Genomic DNA, 27125 nt, shown 5'->3' with positions numbered 1-27125 from the left:
TTGCACCCGGTGATGCGTTGTGCAGACCTCACTACCCTCTGGAGAGCCTTCCGGTTATGGGCGGAGCAGCTGCCGTACCAGGCGCTGCTGCGCCTTCTTCACCACGCTGTCTGTGTGGGTGGACCATTTCAGTTTGTCCGTGATGTGTACGCCGAGGAACTTAAAACTCTCCACCCTCTCCACTACTGTCCCGTCAATGTAGATAGGAAACAGCAGAGGGAGCAGCCCCCTGAAGTCCACGATCATCTCTTTTGTTTCGTTGACATTGAGTGCGGGGTTATTTTCCTGACACCAAACTCCGAGGGCCCTCACCTCCTCCCTGTAGGCCGTCTCGTCGTTGTTGGTAATCAAGCCTACCACTGTAGTGTCGTCTGCAGACTTGATGATTGAGTTGGATGCGTGCATGGCCACGTAGTCGTGGGTGAACAGGGAGTACAGAAGATGGCTGAGAACGCACCCTTGTGGGGACCCAGTGTTGAGGATCAGCAGGGTGGAGATGTTGTCACCTACCCTCACCACCTGGGGGCGGCCCGTCAGGAAGTCCAGGACCCAGTTGCACAGGGTGTGGTCGAGACCCAGGGTCTTGAGCTTAATGACGAGTTTGGAGGGTACTATGGTGTTACATGCTGAGCTGTAATCGATGAACAGCATTCTTACATAGGTATTCCTCTTGTCCAGATGGGTTAGGGCAGTGTGCAGTGTGATGGTGATTGCGTCGTCTGTGGACCTATTGGGTCGGTAAGCAAATTGGAGTGGGTCTAGGGTGTCAGGTAGAGTGGAGGTGATATGGTCCTTGAGTAGTCTCTCAAAGCACTTCATGATGACGGAAGTGAGTGCTACAGGGCGGTAGTCATTTAGCTCAGTTACCTTAGCTTTCTTCGGAACAGGACCAATGGTGGCCCCCTTGAAGCATGTGGGGACAGCAGACTGGGATAAGGATTGATTGAATATGTCTGTAAACACACCAGCCAGCTGGTCTGCGCATGCTCTGAGGCCGCGGATGCCGTCTGGGCCTGCAGCCTTGCGAGGGTTAACACGTTTAAATGTTTTACTCACGTTGGCTGCAGTGAAGGAGAGCCCGCAGGTTTTGGTAGTGGGCCGTGTTAGTGGCACTGTATTGTCCTCAAAGCGAGCAAAAAACGTATTTAGTCTGTCTGGGAGCAAGGCATCGTGATCCGCGACGGGGCTGGTTTTTCTCTTGTAGTCCGTGATTGACTGTAGACCCTGGGCACCGTGGCCCGTGTTAGAATCGGTCAGGAGATCATGTCTGTCCGCACCAAAGCCAGCAACAAGGAGCACATTATCGAGGCTCTCCGCAGAGCCAAGTTCAAGTTCCCCAGGCGCCAGAAGATCCACATGTCAAAGAAGTACGGCTTCCATTATATCTTTCCATTATATCGCTTCCCTGACCAAAAGCCAAATGATTGAATTAGTGGATTAGAAATCATCTATTTGTCATTTAAAGGGGAAATGTAAACCAGAGAGAATATATTAACCTCTATGGGCTAGGTGGGACGCTAGCGTCCCACCCGTGGTGCACTCCATCAACAGCAGGTGCATTTCAAGAGCGGCAAATTTGAATCCAAATAAATGTCAAAATTCAAATTTTTCAAACATACAACTATTTTACACCCTTTGAAAGATAAACATCTCCTTAATCTAACCACGTTTTACGATTTCAAAAAGGTTTTACGGCGAAAGCATAAATTTAGAGTATCTTAGGACAGTACATTTACAAGAGTTGTGTGTAATGTTTTGTCAATTCAAAGACAGGGTCACCAAAACCATAAAACCAGCTAAAATGATGCACTAACCTTTTACAATCTCCATCAGATGACACTCCTAGGACATTATGTTAGACAATGCATGCATTTTTAGTTCTATCAAGTTCATATTTATATCCAAAAACAGCGTTTTACTATGGCATTGATGTTGAGGAAATCGTTTCCCTCCAATAACCGGCAGTCAATTCAACACCACAAATTAAATAATTAAAATTAGAAAACATTGGTAAAATATTATATTGTCATTTAAAGAATTATAGATTTACATCTCTTGAACGCAATCAACTTGCCAGATTTAAAAATAACCTTACTGGGAAATCACACTTTGCAATAATCTGAGCACTGCGCCCAGAAAAATACGCGTTGCGATACAGACTAGACGTCATGTTGGGGAGATCTAAAATCAAAAATACTATGTAAATAATCCATTACCTTTGATTCTCTTCATCAGATGTCACTTCCAGGTATCACAGGTCCATAACGAATGTAGTTTTGTTCAAAAAAGCTCATCATTTATGTCCAAAAATCTCCGTCTTGTTAGCACATGATCTAAGCCAGCCGGACTTCTCGTCATGAACGAGGGGAAAAAGTATATTTACGTTCGTTCAAACATGTCAAACGTTGTATAGCATAAATCATTAGGGCCTTTTTTAACCAGAACATGAATAATATTCAAGGTGGACGAATGCATACTCTTTTATAACGTATTGGAACGAGGGTACCCAACATGAACTCGCGCGCCAGGTGTCTAATGGGCCATCATCGTTCCATGGCTCTTGTTCGGTCAGATCTCCCTCCAGAAGACTCAAAACACTTTGTAAAGGCTGGTGACATCTAGTGGAAGCAATAGGAAGTGCCAAAATATTCCTCAGCCCCTGTGTTTTTCAATGGGATAGGTTTAAAGGTAATACAACACATCAGGTATCCACTTCCTGTCAGAAAATGTCTCAGGGTTTTGCCTGCCAAATGAGTTCTGTTATACTCACAGACACCATTCAAACAGTTTTAGAAAATGTAGGGTGTTTTCTATCCATATGTAATAAGTATATGCATATTCTAGTTACTGGGTAGGAGTGGTAACTAGATTAAATCGGGTATGTTTTTTTATCCAGCCGTGTCAATACTGCCCCCTAGCCCTAACATTAAGGAAGCCTCATCTGAGCCGTGTCTGAGCCGTTGAATTGTGACTCCACTTTGTCTCTGTACTGACGCTTAGCTTGTTTGATTGCCTTGCGGAGGGAATAGCTACACTGTTTATATTCGGTCATGTTTCCGGTCACTTTGCCCTGATTAAAAGCAATGGTTCGCGCTTTCAGTTTTGCGCGAATGCTGCCATCAATCCACGGTTTCTGGTTGGGGAATGTTTTTAATAGACGCTGTTGGTACCACATCGCCGATGCACTTTTAATGAACTCGCACACCGAGTCAGCGTATTCATCAATGTTGTTGTTCGCAGCAATGCGGAACATATCCCAGTCCACGTGATTGAAGCAATCTTGAAGCGTGGAATCCGATTGGTCGGACCAGCGTTGAACAGACCTGAGGGCGGGAGCTTCCTGTTTTAGCTCTGTCTATAGGCTGGGAGCAACAAAATGGAGTCGTGGTCAGCTTTTCCAAAGGGAGGGCGGGGGAGGGCCTTATATGAGTCGCGGAAGTTAGAATAACAGTGGTCTAGGGTTTTGCCCGCCCTGGAAGCACAACCAATATGCTGATAGAATTTGGGGAGCCTTGTTTTCATATTAGCCTTGTTAAAATCCCCGGCTACAATAAATGCAGCCTCAGGATATGTGGTTTCCAGTTTACATAGAGTCCAATGAAGTTCTTTCAGGGCCGTCGATGTGTCTGCTTGGGGGGGGGGGGGGGATATACACGGCTGTGATTATAATCGAAGAGAATTCTCTTGGTAGATAATGCGGTCGGCATTTGATAGTGAGGAATTCTAAGTCAGGTGAACAAAATGACTTGAGTTCCTGTATGTTGTTATGATCACACCACGTCTCGTTAATCATAGGGCATACACCCCCACCCTTCTTCTTACCAGAGAGATGCTTGTTTCTGTCGGCGCGATGCGTGAAGAAACCAGGTGGCTGTACCGACTCAGATAGCGTGTCTCGAGTGAGCCATGTTTCTGTGAAACAAAGAACGTTACAGTCTCAGATGTCTCTCTGGAATGCTACCCTTGTTCGGATTTCGTCTACCTTGTTGTCAAGAGACTGGACATTGGCGAGTAGTATGCTCGGGAGCGGTGCGCGATGTGCCCGTATACGGAGCCTGACCAGAAGACCACTCCGTCTGCCCCTTCTTCTGCGGCGCCGTTGTTTTGGCTCGCCGGCTGGGATCCGATCCATTGTCCTGGGTGGTGGACCAAACAGAGGATCCGCTTCTGGAAAGTTGTATTTCTGGTCGTAATGTTGGTGAGTTGACGTTGACGAACCCCACCATAGTTGCAACATTTTACATTCACAGACTCATCAATAACATAGTCCTTCCGTCTGCAAACACTTGACACATGGCCAAAGTTTTTGCACTTCTTGCATTGCATCGGGTTTTGCACGAACGCTCTTACGGCGTATCTTATATATCCAAACTTTACATGTGGTAGTAAATACTCATCAAACATCAATTATACAGATAAACGTTTCTATTTTTTCCCATTCTCAATACTTGTCAAGCGACGTGCATGAACTACTCCTGTAATTTTTTGCCTAAGATATTGCATATCAATGTCCAACGGGACACCAGAGATAACACATTTACATTTACATTTAAGTCATTTAGCAGACGCTCTTATCCAGAGCGACTTACAAACACCTTTTACCGGTGCTCTGCTCTGAAAATCAAAGCTGTTCACTTCATGCTTCGACAATTCCGCGAGCCACAATGCACGCGCTCCTTTTGCTCTTCAGATACACACGATATCAACACCATACCATTTCTGGTTACTTTGACTGCATCCACTTTTCCCAACGCCTTCTTCACCATCCTTCAATATAAAATAATAAACATCCTTATCCAAACATTGTCCAACAAGCAATGATTCATTAGACTCATTTTCCACAACAATTGTTGCCCTTTTTGTTCCATTCTTGGACTGTTGTCCACTCATCTTCCTCGCTAACTGTACTTGACGTGCTTTCAGCTTCAAACGACCCTCCTGCTTCCGCCATCTCTTCTTCTTCGATGAGGTTTAAAGGCGGTTGGCATCCAATAAATGTTGCATTACCGCCACCTACTAGACTCCCTTATACTTTGCTTGAAAAAAAAATACTAAAAGAATATAGAAATAAACACAACAAATACCCTACCATCTAACTCCACACTCACAAAAAAATACAACAAATTTAAAATAACCATACACTAGGCCAACAGCCTGAAAGGATGGGACACCACCACTTAACACACCCTGTAACTCTTCTGATGTCTCGCACACCCAAATACCTCTCTGCAGCTGCCACCACAACCTATTTTTTCTGCGACTTACGTTCCATCCCTGCAGTACAGTTGATAACCATTGCTATAAAGGCCAAAAATGAAATCTTTCTGAAACATGTAACACTTGTTGGTTTATCCCTCTGTACTGGTACAGATCTTCTACTCACACCACTCCTCTCAGTATCCCTCCCCCTTGACCCATCTTCATCGACTTTCTTCACTGCCTCAGCATATGACAACTTCTGCACTACTCTAACCCTGGAAACCTCAACCTGCATCTCTCGCACGGGACATTTCTGATCCCCAGCCCCATAGGCACCCCTACAATTAACACAGACCACTACTTTCCCCAATGCTACATATTCCTTTGTCTCATGCCCTTCTGCACACATCTCACACCTAGGAACCTCTCTCCTACACACTGCTGCCACATGCCCATAAGCTTGACTAATGTAACAACGTAATGTATTCGGCACAAAAGCTTGTGGAGGATAACTTATTTTTCCTAACATAACTTTGTCGGGCAAAGACTCAACATCAAAACTCAAAAGAACAGACAATGACTCTTCTGTTTCTCCACACACGCCACCCTGTCTGCGTCGCACCAAACGACGAGCATCACAAACACAGAGAATCTTCCCCTACAGTTGGTCAGCTTTCACATTTACCACTAACCCAGTAATCACTTCTTTCAATGGCGCCCTTTTCTTGAGAGCAGGACAATTCACATCTCTTGCCCCCATTCGTTAAACACGGAGCACATGCTCCCTCTGATCAGCAGAAACACAAACAATTATCAGAAGACCACTTCTGGTTACCCTCACCGATTCCACAGCACACAAGTATATTTTCACTCACCCTGAAACCCCAAATGGATCAGACAAAAGATCCCCTCCATTCCTCCTCCGTATTCCAAGTATAAGTCTCCTTATGTTTACACTGCACTTCTCTTGACATACATCTTGTTCTTGCCTTGTCAAGGAACACCATTTAACCGTCTGTCACAATCTCCGTACAATCAGCACAACCCCTTGGATGTAGCGCTCAACAGTGCATCCCACTTGTAAAGCAGCTGCTGCTTCTTGATGATCTTCTTTTCTTCCGCCATCTCTCTACCCTGAAGATCACTGACTTCATGATTTGACTTTTTTTTCCGCCAGTTGTTTTGAACTCAACCCCCCCACAAAAAATGGATTAGGCAAAAGCACAAAACAATCTGAGACCAGGCTAAATGAAATGTTTAATTTTTTTTACCTTTATTTAACTAGGCAAGTCAGTTAAGAACAAATTCTTATTTACAATGACGGCCTACCCCGGCCCAACCCTGACGATGCTGGGCCAAATTGTGCTTTGCCTTATGGGACTCCCAATCACGGTAGGTTATGATACAGCCTGGAATTGAACCAGGGTCTGTAGTGACGCCTCTAGCACTGAGATACAGTGCCTTAGACCGCTGCGTCACAGTTGGGGAAAATGTTTGATTTGAAAGGACTGTCTTGATAAGTAGATTTACAGAGATTTGGGAAATTGTGGAGGTCTGCTGAATCAGTCATCATTCTGATATCAATGTATGACCACTGGTCATGAAGGAAAGGAAACGATGAAAGGAGGCACATTTGGGTCGCGAGATTTTGGGCAGAACGCGAGATTTCCTGTGTGACCAAGGGAACCGTGTTTTGTTGCTGGCAGGCATGACTTTCTAAACCGCTGTCTTGCTAGCACAGGAGAATTTTTGCAATTCGCATGGAGCTTCCAGAACCGATCAGAAGACGTTTAGGACACTTTTCCAGAACTGTGTTTGTTGATCAGAGTCGTACTCAACCATCTCCCGAAGATCATGTCACGTTTTTGGGGCACAGTGAGTGGAAACTTGCATGGATTGGTAACTGAAACGCTAGCTAGCGCTTGTCTCAGCTAGTACTGTAGCTAGCTAAACAAGCCATTACCAACCCATTATCCATAGGTACCAGGCAGATATTATTTACATCTGTTGGCCCGGCCGTGTATAGGTTATATACTAGCTAGCTTACTAACAAGTAGGATACGGAAAGAACGTGAACCCTATTGTTTTACGTTCCCAGACAGTGAGGTTGTCTCCAGCCTGCCTCTCCAGATGTCACTGTTCTTCAACATGTGTTTTTTCCCACTGTGGTGGATCAGCGAGGTGGTGATGCTGCACCTCAAGGTAACTCACCTCTAGAATTTAGATGCACTCATACTCTATGTACCTAACTGTAACCAATATCTAAATAAACCCCTTTGCCTTTTTTTTCATATTGTTTCAGTATCCAGCCCTTCCTGACTACTATAAGTTCATCCTCATCACCATCCTCATCCTGATGACTCTTGTAGAGGCTATCAGACTCTACCTAGGCTATGCAGGAAATTTGCAAGAGAAGGTACACACACACTTTAACCGTATCCTTAATTATTAATGGGTGACTGTATTTTCTGATTTGGCCTCGTTTTAGATTTGGTTCATTAGGGAATTTTTGTGGCCCTGATTGAATTCAAAAGTGAGTTGGTTTCAGGGTATGGTTTGATAGAGTGGGTATAATTTGTGGAACGTTCCAACAGGAATCTGTTAGAAAAACTTTGTAAAGTACAAGGATTCCAACAAACAACGCATACAAAGTAGCATGATCAATTCACCTAGCTAACTAGCTGCCGAATAGGCATCAACTCACCACGTAGCTTATTGTTAATGTTTGTCCATAGGCTACAAGAGTGAGGACAGACATTTTTAGGAGTAAACGTGTTGAGTGAAAACGTAATTACTTTGCCCCCTCCCTACCCAGTATCTTAATCTGCCACTATACAACTTCATTTGCGTTGTTTGTTGGCAACCTTGTTATTTACAAAGTTTTTGGAACAGATTCCTGTTGGGACGGTCCACAAATTATACCCACCCGGTTTAATATGGGTGTCTCGTGTGTGTGTTAGACAAATTATTAAGGCAATTAGCTTCATCCAGCTGGTGTGCAACCCTGGCAAAATTGGTTTGGATAGCCGTGCTTCTACATCTGCATTGCTTGCTGTTTGGGGTTTAGGCTGGGTTTCTGTATAGCACTTTGTGACATCGGCTGATGTAAAAAGGGCTATATAAATACATATGATTGATTGATTTGATTGCCTTTTTCTGGGGCTAGTTAGGGACTGTCAATAAATTACTAATGTAAATGAGACGATGTTCATGTTCCACACCTTTTAGTTTTCTCATTAAATGCTTTCAATATTTGTATATGAATTTCTACAATTTATAGTTGGAGGTTTTTAAGTCATTGAAATTAGGAGCTATTGCAATTTTAACATATTGTCCCATGTACATTGTGTAATTTACAGATAGTCCCTAACTAACCGCATAGGTATATCCAAAGTCAACCCAAATTTACCACAGGCATTATGATTGGGTCGCTGCACTTCAAATTGATGATTACTTGTGTGCTGCCAGCTGTGAGCATGTGGGCAGGTTTGAAACAAACCCAACTTTCATTTGCGTTTTGATGTAGTCGCGACCACAAGTCTCAGAAAACTCTGACATTATGGCCAAAATGATCCTCTTTACATTATGTAGTTCATTTTGACAGTAGACCTATATCAATATCACAGGCTGTTTTCTAAATGAGAAGTTGTTTTTCATGGGTAGTTGCACTTTAAGTCATAGGCCACCTCTGGGGTTGGCCCATGGTTGTAAAACATCTCAGAGAACTGGTCTTGGGTGATTGTTTACGGTCTCTCTCTCATGACAGGTCCCTGAGCTGGCTGGTTTCTGGCTCCTGAGTCTCCTGCTGCAGTTTCCTTTGATTCTGTTTCAGCTCTTCAACCAAGCCATTCTGATCCAACCTCTGGAGAGAGGGGTTCACTTAATTCTGGCCCTGTTCATACTCACACAGGTGAGGTTGCATGCCTCTTGCCTGTTCCTACTATGGTAACTAGATTAGTGTCCAATTTGACCACATTGGGGTAATTTATATATAAAAGGTTGTGTGTCTGGGGCCTCCCGAGTGGCCCACTGCATTGTGGTGCTTGAGGCTTCACTACAGACCTGGGTTCGATCCCAGGCTGTGTCGCAGCCGGCCGCGACCAGGAGACCCATGAGGCGGCGCACAATTGGCCAAGCGTCGTCTGGGTTAGGGGAGGGTTTGGCCAGCCGGGGTGTCTTTGTCCCATCGCGCTGTTGTGGCGGGACGGGCGCATGTGCGCTGACTTCGGTCGCCAGCTGTTTGGTGCAGCTGGCTTCAAGGATAAGCAAGCAGTGTGTCAAGAAGCAGTGCGGCAGGATCGTGTTTCGGAGGACGCATGGTTCTCGACCTTTGCCTCTCCCGAGTCCGTACGGGAGTTGCAGCGATGGGACAAGACTGTAACTACCAAATTGGATATCACGGAGAAAAGGGGGTAAAAAAAAGTATGTTCTAACAAAGTCCCTTTCTCTCTTAGGCCCTCTCTGGCTTTGTGGCTCTACGTGGGATGGTCAGACACACAGAGAGCCACTTCCACCTCAGACAGTTTGATGGGGTTCAGGAGCTGCGGGCAGCCTGACTGCTCTGCTGAGCTGACATGCAGAGACAGAGGTACTCGGGTGTAAATCTCCTATTGATGTTGATTATGAGACATTTGAGTTGCTTAAGTGTATCTCAAGTTAGAATTCAGCTCTGTGTTTTCAGTGGACCATGTTCAGACATTAACACAATGTGTTGGTGCCTTGAGTGATACTTTTTTGGGGGTTGTTGTACAGATGTGGACAAAGTTTTTAGACGTATCTGTTTCACAATGTTTATGTGACAATAACACCAAGTCTGATTTTTGAGAATGTAGTTTTCTAACATAATTTACTGTATAGATAGTGACTCAATCTGATTATGCCTTCAATCGATGAATGGAAAATAAATAATTGACACTGAAATTTATACATAATATTATAAAAAGTTAAAATAGGTTTACAATGACATGAAGACTCAAGAAAAAAGGCACACAATCAAGACAAGAAATAAATGTAATTTCTATAGCCATCTGAAAGGCAATGTGCTGTACATGTTAAGGCACGTTCACACTGCACCTTACACCAGGGCTAAGAGCAGTGTTTGACTTGCAGGAGCTCACATTTAATTGGATATATCCATGCTAATAATATTGTTGCATGTTTTTGCCAGGATCAGAAAGTTGATGTCTCGTTTATGCACAGCATTCTCTGTACAGGGGCAAGATCGAATTTCAAAAGTGAAACATTGTTTCCCATGTCGGATAGGCAGATATACTAACCATCACTGTTGGAAATCAAATGCAAGGCTAGTAGAAGCAAAAGGAAGTACTGTTAATAGATGTTTAATTGCTTGTAACTTTGGTCGCGTGTTAATTGCTTATAACGTTGTTTGCGTGTTTGTCCATTAACCAGGGCTTTGGAATACAAGTGTGAATCCTTAGCCCAGGGCTAACAAATGCTGAAACACAGGCTAAGCTATCTCAGGGCCAGTCAAGCCTGGGGAAAAGCTAGCCTGGGGCTAAGAACAAGGCAGTGTGAAAAGGACTTCATTGTCCCATGGTCAAAATAGTTGCAGAAACTCCCTCTAGTCTCCATCCATCTTGAAGGGTTTATATCAGCAGTCTGTCACATTTGCCAATGTGTTTCCCTGCCTGGTTCCCAGCTCAAAAGGTCCTTTATTGCGAGGAGGGGCAGACCCTGATAGTCTGGCGACCATCCTCTCCTCCAGATCTGCTTCGGCCCCTCTCCCATTGGAGTGGAATCTGAAGTTCTTGGCCAGGCTGAGTTTCTGGAGCCTTATGTAGACTCTCACTTTGGGGGTCGAGGACATCTGTGGTAAAACTCCCATTTCCTCTTCATCCTCCTCTTCAAGGTCTGCTGGTTCAACCCGAGAAGAATGTTACCATTCAGAGTAGGCACATTCCAAAATGAGCTCTGAATGTAGTTTTTAGAGGTACTAGCTGCTAATACAAAGAACAATGCAAAACTGGTATAACCCAAGGGGTTATGGAGCAGGTTTTCATCAAGGATCTCTCTGTACTTTGCTCTGTTCATCTTTCCCTCAATCCTGACTAGTCTCCCAGTCCCTGCCGCTGAAAAACATCCCCACAGCATGATGCTGCCCCACCATGCTTCACCATAGGGATGGTATTGGCCATGTGATGTGCGGTGCCTGGTTTCCTCCAGGCCTGACGCTTCGCATTCAGGCCAAAGAGTTCAATCTTGGTTTCATCAGACCAGAGAATCTTGTTTCTCATGGTCTGAGAGTCCTTTAGGTGCCTTTTGGCAAACTCCAAGCGGGCTGTCATGTGCCTTTTACTGAGGAGTGGCTTCCGTCTGGCCACTCTACCATAAAGGCCTGATTGGTGGAGTGCTGCAGAGATGGTTGTCCTTCTGGAAGGTTCTCCCATCTCCACAAAGGAACTCTGGAGCTCTGTCAGAGTGACCATTGGGTTCTTGGTCACATCCCTGACCTAGGCCCTTCTCCCCTAGTTGCTCAGTTTGCCCGGGCAGCCAGCTCTATGATGAGTATTGGTGGTGCCAAACTTCTTCCATTTAAGAATGATGGAGGCCACTGTGTTCTTGGGGACCTTCAATGCTGCAGAAACGTTTTGGTACCCTTCCCCAGATCTGTGCCTCGACACAATCCTGTTTCTGAGCTCTACGTACATTTCCTTCTGCCTCATGGCTTGGTTTTTCCTCTGACATGCACTGTCCACTGTGGGACCTTATTTTGACAGGTGTGTGCCTTTCCAAATCATGTCCAATTAATTGAATTTACTACAGGCGGACTCCAATCAAGTTGTATTAACATCTCAAGGATGATCAATGGAAACACGATGCATCTGAGCTCAATTTCGAGTCTCATAGTAAATGGTCTGAACACTTATGTAAATAAAGTATTTCTGTTTTTTATTTTGAATACATTTGCAAAAAAACAAATAAAAAACTGTTTTTGCTTTGTCATTATGGGGTATTGTGTGTAGATTGATGAAGAAAAATGTTTATTTACTCAATTTTAGAATAAGGTAACAAAATTTGGAAAAAGGGAAGGGGTCTGAATACTTTCCAAATGCACTGCATAGCCAAGGTCACTGAATAAGTGTATAGTAATCCTTACTGAAGTAGTAATTATTCAGAAGGGCAAAATATCAAATATTTGTTAATTAATTGTATCACTTACAACCATAAAATTGCTATTTACAGCATAACAATACAATTGATGGTCCATATACTCATAAACAAAAAACACCATACATTTAGTTAATTATTTAAAAAAACACAATTTCTTAAGCTGGGTAACATTATCTGCCAAAGTAACACCTTAAAGCGGCAATCAGCAGTTGAAACAATACCAAAGTCAAATCAAATGTTATTTGTCACATGCGCCGAATACAACAGGTGAAATGCTTACTTACAAGCCCCTATCAACAATGCAGTTTAAAAAATATGAATAAGAATAAGAAATAAAAGTAACAAATAGTCAAAGAGCAGCAATAAAATAATAATAGCAAGACTATTTACAGCGGGTACAGGCACAGAGTCAATGTGCGGGGGCACCGGTTAGTCAAGGAAATTGAGGTAATATGTACATGTAGGTAGAGTTATTAAAGTGACTATGCATAGATACTAACAGAGAGCAGCAGCGGTGTGAAAGAGGGGGGCAATGCAAATAGTCTGGGTAGCCATTTTATTAGTTGTTGAGGAGTCTTATGGCTTGGGGGTAGAAGCTGTTTAGAAGCCTCTTGGACCTAGACTTGGTGCTCCAGTACCGCTTGCCATGCAGTAGCAGAGAGAACAGTCTATGACTAAGGTGGCTGGAGTCTGACAATTTTTAGGGTTTTCCTCTGACACCGCCTGGTATAGAGGTCCTGGATGGCAGGAAGTTTGACCCCAGTGATGTACTGGGCCGTACGCACTACCCTTTGTAGTCCCTTGCGGTCGGAGGCCGAGCAGTTGCCATACCAGGCAGTGATGCAACCAGTCAGGATGCTCTCGATGGAGCAGCTGTAGAACCTTTTGAGGATCTGAGGACCCATGCCAAATCATTTCAGTCTCCTGAGGGGGGGAATAGGTTTTGTCGTGCCCCCTTCACGACTGTCCACAAAGTGGTCTCCCGCCACTGTTTTGGTAAAGCTGGAATGGGGCTGGAGAAATGTAACCACTAGAATGGATAGACAGAGTTATGGATGCAAGGACTGACCATCCATGGTATAAAAATTATATTTGGAACCATGTTTTGAGGCTGTACAGTGTTTGTTTACATTCACTTTACTTACAAACATTGGAGTAAAACAAACTTGTATTTTGGGTTCAGATAGGGAATGACAGTTGAACTAAGCTCATGAGGCATTTATTCTTCTAGAATCAATGGGTAAATATCATTCATGTATAAAATGGATGTAGCAACTACTGATTGTCCTTTAACATATACACAGACACTGGAAATTAACTTTTTTATATACATAAATCTGATAGTTCTCATAAGAGCCTTTGCTTTGCTGAGCAGTTTGTTTTCACGTGTGCTACCTGCCTGCCAGGCCATCACTTTACTGACTTTATTGTCCCCATGGGGAAATTTTGTTGCATCATGTACATGTTTAAAATGGCATATAAATACAGTAGAAAACAAATTGACAATACAACATTCATAAGTTACATTGCAATAAAAAGAGACTAGCCCGCTGGCCTTACTGGGTCGATAGGAACATTAGCCTGAGCTATGTAGGAGGGATATCACACCTGGCACAAATTATTGTCTAGTACCGTTTTTCCTGCTGAGGGGTGCCCTGTACCTGCACCTAGAGGGGAGTAATTCAGTCCGGGTACAGGGGGTGGCCTGGGTCTAAAATATTTTTGTGAGAATTGAGGAGGGCCTTGACCTTAAAGATCTCATCCAGGCCTGTCTGTTTGACTCCAAGTACCTTGCTTGCTGTGGTGATAATCCTTCTCAGCATATTTCTCTGGCTGACAGTGGCATTGCCAAACCAACAAACTATACAAAAAGTTAAAATACTCTCAAACAGAGTCAGTATCGTACAGTCTACATTTAAAGAGCCCAGCTTTTTGAGAAAGTAGTCTCTTTTGACTCTTTTTGTAGATCAGGTCTGTACATTTACTCCACTGAAGCTTATTGTCCAAGAGGACACCCAGATATTTGTATTCCTCTACAATCTCTGTTCTGACCTCAGATAGATGTTGCAGAGGTAGGTGTAGTACGCTTCCTGAAGTCAATGCACATCTCTTTGGTCTAGTTGGTATTGAAGACCAAGTGAGAATCGCCACTACACTCTACAAAGTCATTTAGGACTGGGCCATGGTGTTCCTCGTCATTATGCAACAGGCTGATCAAGACAGTTTCATCAGCAAACTTAACGAGGTGTCTATCAGGATGGGAAATATTACAACTATTAGTGTAGCTACAGGAGTGGGGACAAAACACATCCCTGTGGAGAGCCTGTGTTGGTGGTGCGTATGTTTGACACGTGGGGACCTACTTTGACCCACTGTGACCTCTGACTCAGGAAGTCCAACAGCCACAAAACCAGCCCCCTATCAAAGGAGAAGTCCCTTATGAGTCTCTGACAGAATGTAAGGCTGGATTGTATTGAAGGCAGAAAAGTCAACAAACAGAACCCTGATTTGGCACCCTCTAGATGTCTATAGACCATGTTGAGGAGAGTAAGAATAGCATCAACTCCTCTGCTGGGCTGAAACAGGTCGAAGAGCTTCTGGGTGGCACTGAGAATATGACTTTTCACAATTTTCTCAAAGCATTTTATTACCAAGGATGTCAAGGCGGTAGTCATTCAGCACAGAGGGATTAGATGCTTTAGGAATGGGTATAATTATTGAGTTATTCCACAATACAACGTGTTGCTGGTTGAGGGAAGATTGGAAAATGTCTAAAAACACCAGCCAATTGTTCAGCACAGAGCTATAAATTATTTTGTCTGGGCCTGGGCTTTTGTGTGCGTTACATGCCCTGAACAACTTCAAAACATCAGCCTGTTTAACAACAACCCTCTCTAACATTTGTAATGATGGGCCACCTGAGTGGCGCAGCGGTCTAAGGCGTCACTACAGACCCGGGTTCAATCCCAGGCTGTGTTGCAGCCTGCTGTGACCGGGAGAGCCATGAGGTCTCCTTGTTGCGAGCCGGGCTCCAGTGGACTCCTTGTTGCGGGCCGGGCAGATGCACACTGACTTCTGGTCGCCAGTTGTACAATGTTTTATCCGACACATTGGTGTGGCTGGCTTCTGGGTTAAGCAAGCAGTGTCAAAAAGCAGTGTGGCTTGGCAGGGTCGTGTTTCGGAGGACGCATGGCTCTCGACCTTCGCCTCTCCCGAGTACGTACGGGAGTTGCAGTGATGGGACAAGAATGTAACTACCAACTGAATATCATGAAAAAGGGGTCAAAATTACAACAACAAAAAAAGATTTGTAATGATGCTTCTGTTCGTTTTACCTCTGACACAAAGTCGACAGATTCAAATCTTGAAAAGAAAACATTCAGTTAATTAGCCATGTTTTGGCCCTCATGTCTCCCAAGGTCAGCATTGGTTTTTCCTCTGCCTATGTGGGGGGGGCACTAGCTATGGATTTAATCCCTTGCCAGGCCACCCTTGAGTTTCCTGAGGAGAGGGTTCTCTCCACCCTTTGCTTGTATACCTCCTTGTCCACCAGTATCTGTCTTTTGATCTCACGTTGTACATCTCTTAAAGCCTGTCTATTACCCTCAGCATAAACTGATCTCACGTTGTACATCTCTTAAAGCCTGTCTATTACCCTCAGCATAAACTGCCATCTACTTATTAAGTAGTTATTTTAGATTTGTTGATACCCAAGGCTTCTTGTTTGGGAATATTTTACATGTTTTTTTTAGGCACAACTGACAACACAGAAGTTTACATAGTCTGAAACAACATCTGTGAGTTCATTAAGATCAGAGCTGCTGTCCTCATACCTCCCACATAAATTAGTACAGTCAAAACAACCTTAGAGACAAGTGATACTAAGCCCGACACCATTTTAAATCAGGAAAATCTCCTCTTTGTAATTATGTAAGTCTGGGCATCAATCACGAGACCAGAAATAGTCAGTGTACATGTTTTCCCTACTTCCTCATTACGCTAATGTAAACCCACTTGACACCATCGAGGTGTGCATGTTTAATTTCTACACAAGTTGTTCTTTTTCAGTTTCGTCCTAAGAACAGATTGTAGTGGTAAAATAAAAAGGGAAATGGAATTGTAAGCATCACTCCAGTCAGAAGGGGGGGGGGGGGGGGGGGGGGCTGGTGTAAAGTACTTACAGTACTTAACTACTTTAAAGTAACCTGTACCCCCGTACATTGACTCGGGAACCCCTGTACAGTACAACGCTTCGGAATTATTTTGTGTTAATTTACTAAATAAACAAGTTAAAGTATTTGATTAAGTACTAAAGTAGTTTATTTGGGTATATGTACTTTACTATTTATATTTTTGACAATTATTACTTGTGCCGTCTGGTTTGCTTAAATATAAGTAATTTGAAATTATAACCAAATACTTTTGGACTTTACTCAACTAGTATTTTACTGGGTGAATTTCACTTTCACTATTACTTGAGTCATTTCTATTAATGTATCTTTACTTTTACTCAAGTACTGTATGACAATTGGGTACTTTTTCCACCATTGCTGAATATGGAATACCGTTTAGGTCTTTGCTTGTCAAAAAAGATAAACGTCAAATAACACTATTTGACGCGTCAAATAACATATTATAAAATGTTGTGTGAGCTGAATTTGCATGTGCAAGCCAAGCACAACCACTACGGTCAGTAGCACCAAAGATTTGTATAATTCATCTCGTTGTTTTATGTGTTTGCACAGTCAAAGCTGAAAAAAAAGTAAATGCAACCAGCCTGAAAACAAAACTGCAATCATTTTCAATATTCTAAGCAATGACTTAGGAATCCATGTGACTAAGAATTAGCTATGCAGCGACTTGTTGTTCTCCTATTGAAATAGAAATTCAGCCCTGTTGCCCCAAGCTAACGTCATAAGCAGCTAGTTATCTTCATTTGGCTATGTGTGTGGCTTGACCCGGACCGGGTCCGAAAATCAACCATATATGAAAACTGTTTTATAAATTAGGGGTATTTTAGATGACGACGCCTAGCTAGATACTGTAGTTAGCTACTGAATCAACGGATGTCGGGTGGCTATGTTTTGGGGAAGAACATTGTTTGCATTCATTAGTGTCAGACTGGGTGCGCAACTGGTCAACTGGAGTCAGGTGCAGGAGAGCAGAGATGAGTGAACAGGCACACTTTAATTGGCAAAAGCAAATCAGTCGGACGCAACAGCGTCACAACACTCCAGCCAAAGGCAAAAGCGAATAGCGCACTAGTCACACAAATAATGTACAACAATAAAATACCACGGGTTCAAAACAATACCCGGAAAAAAACAGCCTGCCGCGTCACACAATAAACGTAACAAACAATTACACACACAGACATGGGGGGGAACAGAGGATAATATACACGTAGAGTGATGAGGGGATGTAAACCAGGTGTGCGTGAAAACAAGACAAAACAAATGGAAAATGAAAAGTGGAGCAGCGACGGTTAGAAGACCGGTGACGTCGACCGCCGAGCACCGCCCGAACAAGAAGAGGAGCAGACTTCGGCGGGAGTCGTGAAAATTAGCTAGTTAACTTTTGGACCAACACTGTCCCCAAGCTTGTGGAAGTGTTTCTGCCTCGTGCAGCAACGGTAGGTGCGTGAGACAAAACTTTACCAGCATCATAGCATATATCAGTGAATCGCTGTGACATATGAAATAGGAGTGATGGTGTAATCAATGTGTAATAACTATGTAAAAAATGTATGAACCTGCTAAATTATGACTTGTAGTTTTAGCTAAATCTAACCTTAACCTCATTCTCCTAACCTGCTAGGTTAGTTCTCCTAACCTCCCATGTTAATTAGCCTAACCTGCCACGTTAATTCTCCTAAGCTGCCATGTTAATTCTTATACCCTGCCAATTGTTATCCTATCCTGCCTAACCAGCTTAGCTAAAATGCTACAAGGAAGCAGCCACGCAAAAGTCTGTTTCCATACACCCACTTATGTGTCCTCCCACTTATTTTTCAACGCCCACTTTCAGACACTTCACCAAAGACAACTGACTCCACGTGCCGAGACTGATCTACAAAGAACCTTGCATCATAAACAACTACTACTTATTATTTGTAAATCAGTCACAATTTACCCATGACACATTACACCTCTGTTCCGCCAGCAAGAATAAGCAATACCTAGCAAGAATAAGGCATTGACCTCAGCGATTTCACTTCCAAAATAGTGCTGAGCGATCAACCGTAATTTCTGTTTTTACACAGCTCATTGAGCAACATCATTTTAATTATTTGAATTCCATTTAGTTCGATTTTTTTTTTCTGAGCTCAATGTGTGCATTGTGTAGTTTCTCTAGAGATAAATCAACTCAAGCCCAAACTGTACTATGTAAACTCGGCAAAAAAAGAAACATCCTCTCACTGTCAACTGCGTTTATTAACAGCAAACTTAACGTGTAAATATTTGTATGAACATAAGATTCAACAACTGAGACAAACTGAACAAGTTCCACAGACGTGTCCCTGAACAAAGAGGGGGTCAAAATCAAAAGTTAGTCACTATCTGGTGTGGCCACCAGCTGCATTAAGTACTGCAGTGCATCTCCTTCTCATGGACTGCACCAGATTTGCCAGTTCTTGCTGTGAGATGTTACCCCACTCTTCCACCAAGGCACCTGCAAGTTCCCGGACATTTCTGGGGGGGAATGGCCCTAGCCCTCACCCTCTGATCCAACAGGTCCCAGACGTGCTCAATGGGATTGAGATCCGGGCTCTTCGCTGGCCATGGCAGAACACTGACATTCCTGTCTTGCAGGAAATCATGCACAGAACGAGCAGTATGGCTGGTGGCATTGTCATGCTGGAGGGTCATGTCAGGATGAGCCACCACATGAGGGAGAAGGATGTCTTCCCTGTAACGCACAGCGTTGATTGCCTGCAATAACAAGCTCAGTCCGATGATGCTGTGACACACCGCCCCAGACTGACGGACCCTCCACCTCCAAATTGATCCCGCTCCAGAGTACAGGCCACGGTGTAACGCTCATTCCTTCGACGATAAACGCGAATCCGACCATCACCTCTGGTGAGACAAAACCGCGACTCGTCAGTGAAGAGCACATTTTGCCAGTCCTGTCTGGTCCAGCGACGGTGGGTTTGTGCCCATAGGCGACGTTGTTGCCGGTGATGTCTGGTGAGGACCTGCCTTACAACAGGCCTACAAGCCCTCAGTCCAGCCTCTCGTGGACAGTCTGAGCACTGACGAAGGGATTGTGCGTTCCTGGTGTAACTCAGGCAGTTGTTGTTGCCATCCTGTACCTGTCCCGCAGGTGTGATTTTCGGATGTACCGATCCTGTGCAGGTGTTACGTGGTCTGCCACTGCGTACACAATCAGCTGTCCGTCCGGTCTCCCTGTCTCACAGTACGGACATTGCCATTTATTGCCCTGGCCACATCTGCAGTTCTCATGCCTCCTTGCAGCATGCCTAAGGCACATTCACGCAGATGAGCAGGGACCGTGGGCATCTTTCTTTTGGTGTTTTTCAGCATCAGTAGAAAGGCCTCTTTAGTGTCCTAAGTTTTCATAACTGTGACCTTAATTGCCTACCGTCTGTAAGCTGTTAGTGTCTTAACGACCATTCCACAGGTGCATGTTAACTAATTGTTTATGGTTCATTGAACAAGCATGGGAAACAGTGTTTAAACCCTTTACATTGAAGATCTGTGAAGTTATTTGGATTTATACGAATTATCTTTTAAAGACAGGGTCACACCCTGATCTGTTTCACCTGTCTTTGTGCTTGTCTCCACCCCCCTCCAGGTGTCGCACATCTTCCCCAGTGTATTTATACCTGTGTTCTCTGTCTGTTGCCAGTTCGTTTTGTTTCGTCAACCCTACCAACGTGTTTCCCGTGTTCCTGTTTCCTAGTTTTGACCATTCTGCCTGCCCTGACCCTGACTGCCGTCCTGTACCTTGTCCCACCACACTGGATTATTGACCCCTATCTGCCCTGACCCTGCCTGCCGTTCTGTACCTTTCGGACTCTGCTCTGAATTGATGACCTCTGCCTGCCCTTGATCTGTCGTTTGCCTCCCCCCGTTTTTGTACTAAACTTTTGTTACTTCGAAACTGTCTGCATCTGGGTCTTCTCCTGAGCCTTGACAGTAGTATGGAGTTGTATAGAGAAGAAAACATGGTTATTAACTACAATAATCCATTGCGCCTACTTGTCCGGTCTGTTTCTTTTATACCTGCTACATAAGAGACAGAAGAACCCGTGATGAAGAGAAGAGCCATTCTTATTATACCTCAGTGGAAGAGAGCAGTTGCTTAGCAAGGTATCTCTACCTGAAAATACATGATTGAAGTGATTTAATAGTTGGTATTCAGCAGTCATAAAAGTATGCCTTATTTACTTTGAAGAACTACAAAAATTGTGATTTTGCCAGACAGCATAGGCAGCAGATCTATAGAGATGAGATGATGACTTGAATGAAAGAAAAGTAATCAAATAAAACAAATGTAATATTCACAACAACTTAAATATTTTATCTAAATAATATCAAACCGAAACCAAACTCAAAAAGCACTTATCGCTCAGCATTAACTCAAAATAAAAAGTCCCGCAATGAAGATAGTAAAAATAATACAAATGGTCGAATTAGTAGCATTTTATTAGGAAATGTTAGTAGACCTACAATTGTGAAAACTTAATAGCACAAATAATAATATGGCATTGACAATATTGTTAACAGTATTAAAAGTAATGATTTACTGCTGTTCTGTACTTTGTCACACCACCCTGGATTACTGACCTCTGCCTGCCCTGACCCTGACTGCCGTTCTATACCTTTCGGACTCTGCTCTGGATTACTGACCTCTGCCTACTCTTGACCTGTCGTTTGCCTGCCCCCCTGTTTTTGTAATAAACTTTTGTTACTTTGCATCTGGGTCTTCTCTTGAGCCTTGACAGTACAACTGACAATGATGGACCCAGCAGACTTGGACCAGATCCGAAACTTATCAAGAGAACGACCCTAGTCATCCCTACTGCCTTTGATATGGCGGACTCACTAAACACAAATGCTTAATTTGTAAATTATGTCTGAGTGTGTCCCTGGCTATCCGTAAAAAAAACAAAAAAAAACACACACACACTTGAAGAAGTCGGAAGTTTACATACACTTAGGTTGGAGTCATTAAAACTCATTTTCCAACCACTCCACAAATTTCTTGTTAACAAACTATAGTTTTGGCAAGTTGGTTAGGGCATCTACTTTGTGCATGAAACAAGTCATTTTTCCAACAATTGTTTACAGACAGATTATTTCACTTATTCACTGTATCACAATTCCAGTGGGTCAGAAGTTTACATACACTAAGTTGACTGTGCCTTTAAACAGCTTGGAAAATTCCAGAAAATGATGTCATGGCTTTAGAAGCTTCTGGTAGGCTAATTGACATCATTTGTGGATGTATTTCAAGGCCTAACTTCAAACTCAGTGCCTCTTTGCTTGACATCATGGGAAAATCAAAAGAAATCAGTCAAGACCTCAGAAAAATAATTTTAGACCTCCACAAGTCTGGTTCATCCTTGGGAGCAATTTCCAAACGCCTGTAGGTACCACGTTCATCTGTACAAACAATAGTACGCAAGTATAAACACCATGGGACCACGCAGCCGTCATACTGCTCAGGAAGGAGACGCGTTCCGTCTCCTAGAGATGAATGTACTTTGGTGCGAAAAGTGCAAATCAATCCCAGAACAGCAGCAAAGGACCTTGTGAAGATGCTGGAGGAAACAGGTACAAAAGTATCTATATCCACAGTAAAACGATTCCTATATCGACATAACCTGAAAGGCCGCTTAGCAAGGAAGAAGCCACTGCTCCAAAACTACCATTAAAAACGGCAGAATACGGTTTGCAACTGCACATGGGGACAAAGATCGTACTTTTTGGAGAAATGTCCTCTGGTCTGATGAAACAAAAATAGAACTGTTTGGCCATAATGACCACCGTTATGTTTGGAGGAAAAAGGGGGAGGCTTGCAAGCCGAAGAACACCATCCCAACCGTGAAGCACGGGGGTGGAAGCATCATGCTGTGGGGGTGCTTTGCTGCAGGAGGGACTGGTGCACTTAACAAAATAGATGGCATCATGAGGGAGGAAAATTATGTGGATATATTGAAGCAACATCTCAAGACATCAGTCAGGAAGTTAAAGCTTGGTCACAAAGCCCTGACCTCAATCCTATAGAAAATGTGTGGGCAGAACTGAAAGAGTGTGTGTGAGCAAGGAGGCCTACAAACCTGACTCCGTTACACCAGCTCTGTCAGGAGGAATGGGCCAAAATTCACCCAACTTATTGTGGGAAGCTTGTGGAAGGCTACCTGAAACGTTTGACCCAAGTTAAACAACAATTTAAAGGTAATGCCACCAAATACTAATTCAGTGTATGTAAACTTCTGACCCACTGGGAATGTGGGAAATAAAAGCTGAAATAAATCATTCTCTACTATTATTCTGACATTTCACATTCTTAAAATAAAGTGGTGATCCTAACTGACCTAAGACAGGCAATTTTTACTAGGATTAAATGTCAGGAATTGTGAAAAACTGAGTTTAAATGTATTTGGCTAAGGTGTATGTAAACTTCCAACTTCAATTGTATGTATGCATGTATTAGTGCAATTTGGTTTGATAAGGAATCTTTACATTTTTTATACTTAAATATATTTTAGCAATTACATTTACTTTTGATACTGAAGTATATTTAAAACCAAATATTACAAGTAGTTTACTGGGTGACTCACTTACTTGTCATTTTCTATCTTTACATTTACTCAAGTATGACAATTGGGTACTTTTTCCACCACTGATAACCCATTTATTGATGTGATTTTTATTGATGTGATACTATAGGTCAGGCCCTTTTGTGCCCTATTCGGAGGTCAGGTAATGTAGTTATGTGCATGAGCACAAAACACCACATTTGTAATTTTAGTCCTATACGAATCTGCCATGTCTGTAATTTTTACATGACAGGAGGGTAACAATTCCAGCCATAATAACCTAATGTTTTTTGGTGACCTCCAAGACCCTCTGATATTTCTAGTCCTGTGTGAATCGACAACCCTGTGTTTTGAGAGAAATTTCTGAGTTTGAAAGGTGTTGCTCGCGGTTTGCGCAAGTAAACAATAACTGATTCGATAAATTGAACTAAGTGCTGCGCATAAGCAATATATGGATGGCCTTCACGTAGCCTATCAACTTTCACAGTGAATGCTTTTGTTTATATGTTTTGTGCGTATGAATTGAATATTGCCAAATACATCGGTAAAAAGCCCATTTAATGCAATCCTTGCTGTTAATAGATCACAAAGCAGCATACAACTGACCTAAATGTTTAGAAATTATAAGTTACCTTTCTCATCCATAGCCTTGAAACGCATCTCAAGTGCAATTGCACTGTTTAGCTCATATCTGAAGGCTGGGGGACGTACTGAGGATTGCTAAAATATCCTAATGATCAGTGGCAACCCGTCATTTAGGGCAGGTGGGGCAGAGCCATACCTGTTTAGCTAAATATAAAAACAATGTATGGTTTCCTGTTTTGCATGTTATTTTGGCATTAATACATGTCACATATCAGTTTGCAAACAAAGTATAAAAAAAATAAAGTCGAGTTAATAAAGCCGCATACAAACATGGTCTCTTTTTTGCTTTCTTGAGTAAGGCAGCTCCAAAATACATGCGTTTCAGCCTAGCTCAGTGCTTTTTGTGTTGGTGGGGCAGTCAGCGGAAAATACGGAGCTTAGGTGTTTGCAATGTTCTCTAGTTGCGCCGTCATTATCTCAGTGTTGTCACTCATGGGCACACTACGTCACCACAAAATCTATGGAGAGAGCTCGAAAAGTCAAGCCTCTTCAGTACTGCCATAGAGTTACGTTAGAAGTGCTCATCCAATCCTTGTCATATGAAGATAAATGAGAAATTCGATAAAACGTATCGGTGCTCTTTCGGCCATAAACATTACACAACAAGTTGGAAATCGCAAATTCAACAATGAGCGGTTTGGAAGGAATCAGTGGCTAACTGCAAGCTATGCAAAGCAATCACTAGCCTGCTATTCAGTGGAATGGGTGTGTGGTCCAAGTCTGGGTTTAAGGGTCTCTTTTCCAAGCTTAAAAGGATAAACATTCAACACCACGGGCCAGAAACGATTGAATACATTGGCCATGCTGTCAATCCAGCATGACTTCGGCCGCGTTAAAAACAACTAGAAATTCAGAACTGGGAAATCTCAGACTTCAGTGAGTTCAAGACAACTGGGAACTCTGAAAAAAAAAAAACAAGCTCCGACTGGGAAAATAAGTTCTGAAAGGTCATCCAACTCGGAATTCCAAGTCGTGATTCGACCTGATTATTTATTTTTTTTCCCCGAATTCCCAGTTATCTTGAAAGCACCATATATCCAGAGAATGCCAGACTTTGATGACGAAGTTTTATGAAAAGAAAATTCCCCACAATGGCCACCGTGCCACCTTCCTGTTCAAGTGAGCACAGCATAACAAGGTGAGTCAAATAATGTATTGTATGCTACTGCATAAATGATGTAATATGCCAGGGATGTATACTGATATGTATACTGTAGCTAAGAAAGTAATACTGAGTGTATGTTGTGTAGTAAGCAGTTAGTAGCCCACATAACTTAGCCTTCTGTTCTGACTTGGTGGTGCACATGTAGCCTAAAGCCTATTTTAGAGAAATGTAACAGCATTCAACATGTACTGCACTGACATAAATGACTGATGATTGGTTGAAATAAATTGTTAATAAGAAGATTGTGGGAGCTGTACTGTTAGATTTCAGTGGAGCCTATGATATGATTGACCATAACCTGTTGTTGAAAAAACGTGTTATGGCTTTTCAACCTCAGCTTGGAATCTACGATATGGCCATCTAATAGAACAGAGTTTTCTTTAATGGAAGCTTCTCAAATGTTAGCCATGTAATATGTGGTGTAACACAAGGCAGCTCTCTTGCACCTCTACTCTTTTATATTTTTGACCTGCCACTGGCATTAAACAAAGCCTGTGTGTCTCTGTATGCTGATGATTCAACCCTATGTGTGTCAGCAACCAGAGCTTGTGAAATCACTGGAACCCTAAACAAAGAGTAGTCAGTTTTAGAATTGGTGGCCAGTAATAAACTAGTCCTGAACATCTCTAAAACTAAGAGCATTGTATTTGGTACAAATCATTCCCTAAATTTCAGACCTCAGCTGAATCTGTTAATGAATAATGTGGCTGTTGAGCAAGTCGAGGAGACTAAATTACTTAGAGTTAGCTTGGATTGTAAACTGTCACGGTCAAAACAGAGTCAATGGTTGTAAAGATGGGCGAGGTCACACCACACTCCACAAAGGAAGTCCTGCAGGCTCTAGTTGTCTAATATTGATGAATGCCCATTCATATGGCACCTTCAAAGAAGGACCTAGAAAAACTGCAGCTGGTCGAGAACAGAGTGGCACGTCTTGCTCTTCACTGTAATCCGAGGGCTGATATCATTATGCCAGTCTCTTGGCTAAAAGTAGAGGAGAGACTGACTGCATCACTTATTTTTCTAAGAAACATTAATTTGTTGAATATGCCTTTTTTTTACATAGTCAATTTACACAGCTCTGACACACACACACACACACACAATTACTCCACCAGACGTCTTTTCTCAGTCCCCAAATCCAGAATAAAGTCAAGAAAACATACAGTATTAAATAGAGCTATAATTGCATGGAACTCCCATCTCAGATTGATGGTGAACAGCAAACCTGTGAACCTGGTTTCAGAAAACAGATTAAGCAACACCTCACCACACCTCTCCCCTAATTGACCTAGATATTTTGTATGCATGTACTGATATGTAGGCTGTGTGATGTTTTAAATGTACTGTATGTATTTCTGTCCTTGAGCTGATCTTGTCTATAAATGTTCTGTATTATGCAATGTTTAATATTTTGTGTGGACTGCAGGAAGAGGAGCTGCTGCTTTCACAAAAGCTAATGAGGATCCTAATAAAATACCCAATACTGAGACCTTTTGCACAAAGTAGCAATGCCCACTTCTGCTCAACTTCCTACCCGATAGCTAGCTTCCTGTTCCGATTGCATCCGGTCAGCCTGATTGTAGCCATACTAGCCACGAAGTCGCTCGTTTTATCATTACCTCAGTATATTAATCATATTTCTATAGCGTTTTTTTTTATCATTCTTCTTAAATGCTGTTTATCCGTTCAGTTAGTGATTTTTGTAATTCGATTGTGTTGTCTTTTTTTGTCTCTTTAGCCAGCAAACGTTAGCTACCAGTACCTAGTTAACATTAGTGCTAATGACGTCACATTATTAGTTGGTGCAGCATTTTTATTGAAAGTTAGGAAATTAAGATGATTTCATTGAACCTCCTAGTTGGCTTCGACGTCTGAAAAAGGGAGCAGTACATTTATTATTCCAGTGGAATATTACCATGTCCAAGAGATCCTCATGTCACTGATGGGAAGCATCAACTGCATCTGGGCTGTGGCTTGCCTTCTCACAAAACTACCAGTGTGGGCCTCTTGTGAAGGCATGGGCCAAGGAGCAATGAGCTACTACCGCAATGCATCTTTCCTTTTTTTTTTGCTGTGACCATCCACATTGTCTAAAACCCTGTAGGCCATGTATTGATAATAAACACTTCTACTTATACTCCAAACAAAATGTTAGAGTTTTTATTAACATTGACAAGAGAACAGAAATGC

At 42.7% G+C, this 27125-nt stretch overlaps 1 protein-coding gene across 2 annotated transcripts; it reads left to right on the top strand.

Annotated features, from left to right (window-relative positions):
• Nucleotides 1-6873: 6873 nt before the first annotated feature.
• tmem17 (transmembrane protein 17) lies at nucleotides 6874-27078 on the top strand. Of its 2 annotated transcripts, XM_014125090.3 has the most exons (6): nucleotides 6874-7074; nucleotides 7298-7401; nucleotides 7502-7615; nucleotides 8966-9109; nucleotides 9654-9787; nucleotides 20257-27078. In XM_014125090.3, exons 1-5 carry the CDS (start codon nucleotides 6960-6962, stop codon nucleotides 9753-9755), a joined length of 579 nt encoding a protein of 192 aa, XP_013980565.1. In that variant the 5' UTR covers nucleotides 6874-6959; the 3' UTR covers nucleotides 9756-9787; nucleotides 20257-27078. The 2 variants fall into 2 exon arrangements, with proteins under 2 accessions (XP_013980565.1, XP_013980564.1); XM_014125089.2 differs by lacking the exon at nucleotides 20257-27078 and having other exon boundaries at nucleotides 9654-12162.
• The last annotated feature ends 47 nt before the right edge of the window (nucleotides 27079-27125 follow it).

The sequence above is a fragment of the Salmo salar genome, chromosome 10, assembly GCF_965601325.2.
Source record: "Salmo salar chromosome 10, fSalSal1, whole genome shotgun sequence".
Taxonomy (NCBI): Eukaryota; Metazoa; Chordata; class Actinopteri; order Salmoniformes; family Salmonidae; genus Salmo; species Salmo salar.
Note: the sequence above shows the minus strand (reverse complement) of the source record. Positions and strands in the feature narration are given on the sequence as shown.

Excerpts from the sequence above, each read along its gene's own strand:
- tmem17 (XM_014125090.3), top strand. The coding sequence starts at position 6,960 with ATGGAGCTTCCAGAACCGATCAGAAGACGTTTAGGACACTTTTCCAGA. Across the intron at positions 7,075-7,297 it reads TGTCACGTTTTTGGGGCACA|ACAGTGAGGTTGTCTCCAGC; the intron begins GTGAGTGGAAAC and ends TTACGTTCCCAG. Across the intron at positions 7,616-8,965 it reads CAGGAAATTTGCAAGAGAAG|GTCCCTGAGCTGGCTGGTTT; the intron begins GTACACACACAC and ends CTCTCATGACAG.